General features: G+C 43.5%; 1 protein-coding gene across 1 annotated transcript; it reads right to left on the bottom strand.

Moving 5' to 3' along the window:
• Positions 1-5274: 5274 nt before the first annotated feature.
• Positions 5275-8606, bottom strand: smim19 (small integral membrane protein 19). The gene is made up of 3 exons (XM_079557503.1): positions 8363-8606; positions 6708-6832; positions 5275-5372 (listed from the first exon to the last, which is right to left on the bottom strand). Exons 1-3 carry the CDS (start codon positions 8503-8505, stop codon positions 5311-5313), a joined length of 330 nt encoding a protein of 109 aa, XP_079413629.1. The 5' UTR covers positions 8506-8606; the 3' UTR covers positions 5275-5310.
• Positions 8607-8889: the final 283 nt, after the last annotated feature.

Here is an 8889-nt window from a genome sequence, read left to right as displayed (position 1 = left end):
AGGCTAACCGCTCTGCCACTGCGACAGAAGGCTAACCGCTTTGCCACCGCGACAGAAGGCTAACCGCTCTGCCACCACGACAGAAGGCTAACCGCTCTGCCACCGCGACAGAAGGCTAACCGCTCTGCCACCGCGACAGAAGGCTAACCGCTCTGCCACCGCGACAGAAGGCTAACCGCTCTGCCACCGCGACAGAAGGCTAACCTCTCTGCCACTGCGACAGAAGGCTAACCGCTCTGCCACTGCGACAGAAGGCTAACCGCTTTGCCACCGCGACAGAAGGCTAACCGCTCTGCCACCGCGACAGAAGGCTAACCGCTCTGCCACCGCGACAGAAGGCTAACCGCTCTGCCACCGCGACAGAAGGCTAACCGCTCTGCCACCGCGACAGAAGGCTAACCGCTCTGCCACCGCGACAGAAGGCTAACCGCTCTGCCACCGCGACAGAAGGCTAGCCGCTCTGCCACCGCGACAGAAGGCTAACCGCTCTGCCACCGCGACAGAAGGCTAGCCGCTCTGCCACCGCGACAGAAGGCTAGCCGCTCTGCCACCGCGACAGAAGGCTAGCCGCTCTGCCACCGCGACAGAAGGCTAACCGCTCTGCCACAGTGGTTTGTAAATAGTCTGAAGTGTTTACATTGTTCTAAATGCTGGCTTTATTTCCTTGCACTATAATTGTATAATCGCAGCTGAACGGGTCGTGAAGAATCTTCCTCTCTTTGTTAAAAATAAATGGATTGCAAACTGTTTTGATGTTCATTGTTTTTTTAATTAATCTTATTATAACTTGGGCATAACAAATATGTTAGAGCAGTTATTCTTAAACAGCATTTCATAAACTAATAATTAGGGCTGTCAACATTAATCAAATTAATCGCAAAAATACTTAATTAAATTAATCGCGATTAATTTAATCAACCTATTTCAACAAAAAATATATATATTTTAAAAGAAAATGTCTCTAAAAAGTGAGTTATCAATCCCGGGATCTTCAGAAATGGCTGAAGATCCCGGTTCTCAGCTGTTGGGCTTCTAACATAAATATGAAACTGGATTTGGTCAATGAAATGTGCAATCAGTAATCACATGCTTTAAATGTAAGTGTTTTATGTTGGATAAAACATAAAAAATGAATATAATTATTAGAAAAAATTTCTAATAATTCACAAGTGCGATTAATCGCGATTAAAAAAAAGAATCTATTGACAGCCTTACTGATAATACAAACAAACACTCATTGTTTCTGTCAAAAATGTTAAGACTAGACTAAACTAACTCAGTGATTAGATTAAAGAGTAGGTGCAGCCTAAACATTTATATGTTCAGTATCACATATTTGGAATTGATGCCCAATATCGTATTTTTCCAGAATCGGCCACGATATCTGATACAATTATTGGATCGGTGCATCCCTACAGTTTGAGAAGCACAGTTTCAAATAATGTACTTCCAAAACTGCAAGAGGAAAGAGCTGCTCTTCAGTCACATTTATCAACCACACTTTTAATGATTATTTTGACCATAAATGCAGATTAGTTTTTACGATTAATAGGTTAATTGCTAGGTTGTAAAAGATGATGCATTGGAATTTTATTTTTTTAACTTTTTCCCCACAAAAACCTAAAGGGGAGCCGCTTGAGGACATGTCGATGGAATAAACTTAAAGCTGCACATGAGCACAAGTTTGTGTGAAGTTTGAAAGCTAAGAATCAGTTCAGCCCCTGAGCCATAATGACCGGAGGCTGCACTGGCGCTGGAGGGCGTCCTGTTTGGGAACCTCAGGATCTCATCTCTGCTGTTTGCGGACGATGTTGTTCAGGACCTTCAGCTCCTCTGGGGCGGTTTGCAGCCGAGTGTGTAGTGGCCGGGATGAGGATCAGCACCTCCAAATCTGAGGCCATGGTTCTCCAGCGGAAAAAGGTGCTTCCCTCCACAGGTCGTTGGGGAGTCCTTGCCTCAAGTGGAGGAGTTCAAGTATCTCGGGGTCTTGTTCACGAGTGAGGGACGGATGGAGCGTGAGATCGACAGACGGATCGGTGCGGCGTCAGCAGTGATGCGGTCGCTGTATCGGTCTGTCGTGGTGAAGAGGGAGCTGCCTGTTTCAGGCATGTCCTAGTGGGAAGAGGCCTCGTGGAAGGCCCAGGACACGCTGGTGAGACTATGTCTCCGAGCTGGCCTGGTGTCGCCTTGGGGTCCCCCCAGAACAGCTGGAGGAGGTCGGGGTCCCCCCAGAACAGCTGGAGGAGGTCGGGGTCCCCCCAGAACAGCTGGAGGAGGTGTGCGTGGATCGGAAAGTCTGGGCATCTCTGCTGAGACTGCTGCCCCCCGACCCAGGACATTCATCATCCAGTCAGAGACGTATTAAGATTAGGCACCAGCTCACTATCCTTAGGGTTAGTGGCTCGGGCAGGGTCAGGGTGAAGCTGATTGGTTGATTTATGTGTGACGTTTCACTCTCATAACTTATGACTGGTTGATCTACCAACTATCCAAGGAAAAATATACTCGCAGTTTCAAATAATGGCCCGAGGCCCATAGGTGTGCTTCTAATCGCGGTTTACTTTCAAGTTATGGTTACATGGTTATATACTTAATGTTCCCCCACTTAATCCCTGTATCATGTGCGTGTGGATTCAAGGGTCGGTATCCATATGCACATGTGAAGGAAAAAAAAAAAATCTCTTTGTGTTACCACTTGTAGCTCCCTATGCCTCAGTATACATTCACCGACTACATAGAATGTATAATGAACCTGTGAAGAACTGATTGTGTTGTGCATGTACGCCTCAAGGTTGTTTTTATTTTTGTTTCATTTGTGTTTCAGAATGTCTGTTAACAATGTTTGGTTATATTCTAAACAAAATTTAAAAAATAATAATAATTAAAAATCACAAATCAGTGACTATAAATCTGAAAAATGAGAGTGGGGTAAGTTAAACTACCCGTTATAATTTGAAAATATATATTTTTTAATGAAATGTGATGATTTGATCCAGGAGTCTGGATAATGAAACATGAACGACAATTCAATTTTACATAATTGTTTAGTATAAAACTGATCATGGGAAACATTAACCTCTGTGGCGCAGATGGTAGTGAGGGTCGTCTCATGATCGGAAGGTCGGGGGTTCGAATCCCGGCTCCAGCAGGTGCAGACACTTCACCCAATGCCAATGTGAGATCCCTGAAGTTCTCTCCAAATCTCCGCTTCATCTTGGGCTGCGTGGAAGTCACTCTGGAGGCGGCATCATCCCCCTGAACTGGAGATGTTTAGTAAGGAAGAATGGTCCAAAATACAGACTCTAAGTGGAAGCTATAGAAAGCGTTCAGGCTGTTATTTCTGCAAAAGAAGGATGCACAAAATATTGACTTCTTCTTTTGTGGTGTATACAATATGAACATGCCTGATTTTGTCACTGAGGCATGTCTCCTATATGACATATTTTACTGAAATTTCTTTTACAGACAACCAATGATTTATAAAGGAAAATCCTGAACATTTACAGGGTGCCCAAACTTTTGCACACCACTGTAATTACATAAGGTTTAGATCAATTCAAAATATGAATCACTCTTTACTTTAGCGGCACAGACACTTTTCCTTTTCCTGCTTCGTCCTTGTGCGGGAAGTGTGTGGGAAGCTCAAACAGTCACCAAAAATATGCATTCAAGGACAATGTTTGGGCTGGGAAAAAATCAACAAACTGACTTTACACAAAAACATAAAATACGCCAAAGTCAGTCTTCCAACTTCCACACGGACAGGCCGGTCACACAGACAAAAAACACCATTTAAACAAATGTTTCTTATTTTAGACTTATTGCATGTTATGTAAAAATGTTGTTTGTTGATTATAAATATTGGCATCTAAAGGTTTATGTTAATATATGCAAGCTCCATGTCATTATCAAGGGAACCCTTTCATGAAAAAAGGGTTTTCAAATCCATCAATATTTAAGGATTTTGCGGCGGTGTAAATACACTCCCAGAGGGTAAAGAAGGCACAAGAAACAATCATCCTGCAAACCTTTTTATTCACACAGAAGCTGACATGAACTGTCATTCTCCAAAATAAATCAAACTGCTATTGTGTTTGAAATGATCACACATCTCCAGGAAAACAAGTTCAAAAGGAGGAAAATACAAACAAGCATAAAAAAAACAAACGTCTAAAAATACATAGAACCCCGCAGTAAAGGATTCTTCAATCTTATTCATTGCGATTAAGTAATTAGGCCATAATTAACTCGATTATTATTATTATATATATATTTTTGAGATCCCTAATCTCAGAGGGACTTTCTTGGTTGAAGTGCACGACACATTAGACACATTTTTTCCAAAAACATAGTTCACATAACTATAGTGAAGATTTTGCTAATAATGATTTGACACTGACAGGAAGTGACATAGACAGAGGCCATGTTAAACTGTCAATGGGAAATGAGTCAAACTGCTGTGGAACTTTACCTTTATCTATGTCACTTCCTGTCCGTAGCTTAAAAACTGAACTTTTCTGCCCAACATTTCTTCATTAACATTGCTCCTTCACGTTAAAGGCGTATTATGCAACTTTTTATGTGAAACATTTAAAAAGTTGATATCAGTGACCCAGCAGCTGTATGAGTGATCAGCATACTTCCCATCATGGCGGTCTGTTAGAAGCTTTTCTCTCTCACCAGAAAACCTTCCAAATAATTGATCCTCATTACTAATCTCCATGAGGAAGGGTTTAAGTGGGGGTTTGCGATTAGAAAATGTTGATATTTTGTTGATCATTTATTGACGTTTACAGTGGTTCTGGTGCTTGTTTTTCAGGTCAGTGGAGTCCTTCCTCTGCTGGAGCCGGGGGTGACGTGGCAGATGAAAGAGTCCTCATTCAAGACCTCCTCCGTGAAGTCGGAGCCAAACTGACAGTTCCAGCGTTTAGGCGTCACCCCAGCCAGTTTAGCAGGAAAGAGACCGAGACGACCCACGCAATCGCTTGTCTGCGGGTCGGCGTGGAGCGAGCGATCGTCCGGTGCCACTCACTTTAACAGGAACTGTCAATCAGATCTGGCACAACTGTTTGTTTTGGCAAATTATCAAGGCCCATTTAGTTTTGAAGACCAAATGAATCATGTAAATAGTTGTGGTGCTATGTTATTAGTTATGTCAATGTTCAAGAGTTAACAAGTCCAGTCTGTAGATATTCATCAATGCAACTTCATTTTCACCAAAAACTACACATCATACTTTATTTTACACAAGTATCTACAGTAAAAGTCTCCCCGTGGCTCAGAGTCCTTTGGAAAATGCTGGTCTGTGATTTACTCCATGGACAGCTGGACACTGTCCGCCTGGCTCTGCTGGTGCTGGTCGTATTTCCGTGCTGAAAAAGTCAGACACAAATATAAACTATTGCATTTTCCCTCAAGTTTCTCTTCTGTCCCATTTTATTTCCCTCATTGTTTCTCTGTTTGGCTGGCATTGAGAATATTTCACTTTTTTTCCCTGTGATTCAGTCAGTTCAGTCAGCCCTGTGTGTGATATTGGGCTGTACTCAAACTGAAACTGAATTAGGGCTGAAACAACAAATCGATTGCTGAAATAGTTGACATCTATCCGTGATTAATGAATAGTTTTCTGGTTTAAACAGACTGTTGTAAGTGTCTTAAGACAATCATCCAATCAGAGCACAATGAGCTCCAGATCAGGGTTCAAACCAGTTTGGAAATAAACTTCCTCAATCCCAGCTGCTCTCGTCTCCAGTTTGTTACGGCTCAGGGGCTGAACTCAGGAGGAGGTTCTTAGCTTTCAAATATTCACCCAAACCATGTGCAGCTTTGAACAAATCAAGTTCAGCTGTAGAGACTGTTTTAAAGCACTACGTTCCTCCGACAAACATTCACTTTAAGTTTACTCCATCAACATGTCAGCTTTCTGTTTATAAAGGCTCTCATTTATCCAGGAAGTATTCTTCATAGTGAAGCTTAAATCGTCATCTGGACTGCTCTTGTGGTCATTATGCTTTTCCCAATGGGTGCCAAGTGAAAAAGTAAAGACAAGGGTCAGAATCGATATCACACACTCGTGTTTGAGTCCGAGTCTCTTTCATGGAAGTAAACGAGCGGAGCATCACTCTGCCGCCACCTTTATGAATGTAAAGACCAAACTGCGCTCGCATGTTAGGGTACATGTACAGGTTATATCTATTGAATCATTTGTAATTTGGGCGAATTGGGTCCCACAGCACCCATGGGGTCAGTGCCTATGCTTGTGGTCAGAATGTGACACTCCACCAAAGCCAGAGCGGTCTTATACAAGACTCAAGGTGCCTACACACCGAACACGGCGCACATGTGCGGGTGATGAGTGTGTGTTGTCATTAAATGCACACACATGTGCGGGTGATGAGTGTGTGTTGTCATTAAATGCACACACATGTGCGGGTGATGAGTGTCATCATAGAGACACCCTTTGGAAAGAGGGAATCTGAAGTGAACACATACGAGCGTCCAAATAGAAGCAACAGTGCGGCCCGTGTGGTCCTGTGTGGTCGCCCTCAGGCCTCTCAGGAGGAGGCCACAACACAGACAGAATTCAAGTCGTTTACAGGATCACTAAATTAGCGAGTGTTTGTTCTGCTGCTGAGCCAGAGGACCGTCCCCGGGGCACTGAGGCATGACCTGTGAGGATAATCGAAACCAGTCAACTCTAGACTCACCGAGGGAGTACATCTCCAGCTGCTGCCGGAGCCGCACCTTCTGCAGCGAGTCGTAGAAGTTTGGCTCGGTGCCGGCGCCGACGGTCGGAGGCAGCGTGAAGATCCGCATGATCTTCCTCTTGTTCCTCAAACACAGAACACGAGCAGGGTCATGACTCGCGAAAACCAGAGCAATAACAACCATCTGTTACTCAGGATCCACTTCATTTCTACAGCAACTCCCACCTGAACCAAGCACATTTACTCCTGTTCAGTTTTACCCAAATCTAAAAGCTCCTCGACTGAAGCTTACAGCCTATAGGCCAGAGTAACACCTCATTTGAAAGCTAAGGGGGAAAGAGATTAAAGAACGGATATTATACTTTTTTATGATGCTGTCAACACATTTTTATCACTGTCTTACACTTTGTCGATTAGAAATAGCAATATTGATCTAAAACAGCTGAAACTAGACATCCTGTGGTTTCACTGGATGGTGAGAGGTGAGGAGAGCTCTTCCTGGATACGTAGGTGGAACTTTCTAGAACTGCTGCTAAAAACAGCCACTGGGAAGTTTCAGCTCCAGGTCTGTTTTCCACGAGAGAACACTGTAGCACGGTCAAACGCTCAAAAACTCCATTTGCGGAATACTTCCCTGTAAATGTAATAAAGGGACACTCCAGCAGCAGTGGTTTTCAAACTGTGCTAATATTTGGACTTATAGAGATGATTTACTTTATGCTACCATTAAGTTGTGTAATTTGCTTTAGACCCATTTTAATCCTGATTTGACCTCGGTCTGGGCCTGATGGGACTTGGTGGGTCAGATATTTTATGTGGTGATACTTAAGGGTTATTTTGCCATGGGCTTGCTTGTGCGCAAAACGAGTAAGTCCAAAAGTTGATCAGCTGTGGTCACTATTAATGTCACTATTTACTAGGGCTGGGACGATCCACCTTTGTCATGATCCGATATGTATCACGACACTCAGGAGCCGATCCGATAAGTGTTGCGATACAGTAAGTATTTGGGATTTGTAATAATATTTTTACCTCACAATTAAAAAAAAAAAAAAGACAATTCTCATGTGTCCAAAGTTTATAACACAATGCCCTTGGACATTTGTTTGAAGTGTAACAAAATGTAACAAAGTGCTGTTACTGGAAAATAAAGGACTGCAGGATAAAAATTCCCCCAATCACAAGTATTATAAGTATTGCGATTCTTGAAAAAGTACTTGGTATTGCAGCACAAAGTATTGCGATCCAAATCCGATCCGATATTTTGTCCCAGCCCTAATATTTACACACATTTTGGGATGTTTTCCATTTGTTTGCACCTTCAAAAGTCTGGAAAAATATGGTTATTATTATGTAAAGATCACATCTACAAGCTTACATTAAAAAAATAAAAATTCAGTGGGCTACCCGAGTCTAAATGACCCCATGAACAAGTTTAAGAACCACATGCCTAAATATTGGTTTACGGTTTATTTTGTTAATGTGAAGTGAAATACACAAAAAAGTAGTGTGACGTAACACAGTCTGAATGCGCACTTCAAACATCGTCAACTCAAATGGACTAAAATAGAGCAAATGGTCACAGTTTTAACACCGGGGCCGGTTTGTTCTCCGTCTGATCGAGCCTGAGCCGTTTTGAGTCAGCTTGTTCTTACTTGCGGGCGTACATGAGCAGGCCGAAGCTGACCAGAATCACCAGCAGATAAACATTGGTGGCCTCGTTCCAGGCTTCGTGCACGGAGTAATCCAGAGACTCGGGCTCGTTCCCCAGCAGCCCGTGGCCCCCGTGACCCCCCATCAGTGAATCCGCTCAAATAATCCTAAACACCCCGAGGGAAACGGCTTCAGTCTGCGGAGTCTGCGGAGTCTGCGGGCTAGCTTCGTCGACTTGTAAACACAGCCACTTCCGGTCTGCTCTGCTTCGCTTTAAATGTGCGCCGTGACCTGGCGCGAGTGCTGCCCCCTGCTGACGAGATGAGAAACAGCGAACTGCTTTAGAAACACTAGCCTGATAAACCACACCCACCTTCTTTCTGCACGAAAGAAGGTGGGTCTGGCCACGCACGGTAGACAAGTTGTTATTGGCGGCTAAGGCCGAGCCGAACCAATCACGACCGTCACAGAGAAATGAGAAGGTTACGTCACTCGCTGCACCTCTATGTTTTTAGTTCAATTAACGCTA

The sequence above is a fragment of the Gobius niger genome (assembly GCF_951799975.1).
Source record: "Gobius niger genome assembly, chromosome: 5".
In the NCBI taxonomy this organism is placed as follows: domain Eukaryota; kingdom Metazoa; phylum Chordata; class Actinopteri; order Gobiiformes; family Gobiidae; genus Gobius; species Gobius niger.
This window is presented reverse-complemented; position numbering and strand designations above follow the sequence as displayed.

What these genes read in the sequence shown, in the direction of transcription:
- smim19 (XM_079557503.1), bottom strand. Translation starts at nt 8,505, where the DNA reads ATGGGGGGTCACGGGGGCCACGGGCTGCTGGGGAACGAGCCCGAGTCT. An exon ending in CTGCTCATGTACGCCCGCAA is followed by an intron (nt 6,833 to 8,362) that starts GTAAGAACAAGC and finishes TCTGTGTTTGAG; the next exon opens with GAACAAGAGGAAGATCATGC. An exon ending in GCTGGAGATGTACTCCCTCG is followed by an intron (nt 5,373 to 6,707) that starts GTGAGTCTAGAG and finishes TGACTTTTTCAG; the next exon opens with CACGGAAATACGACCAGCAC.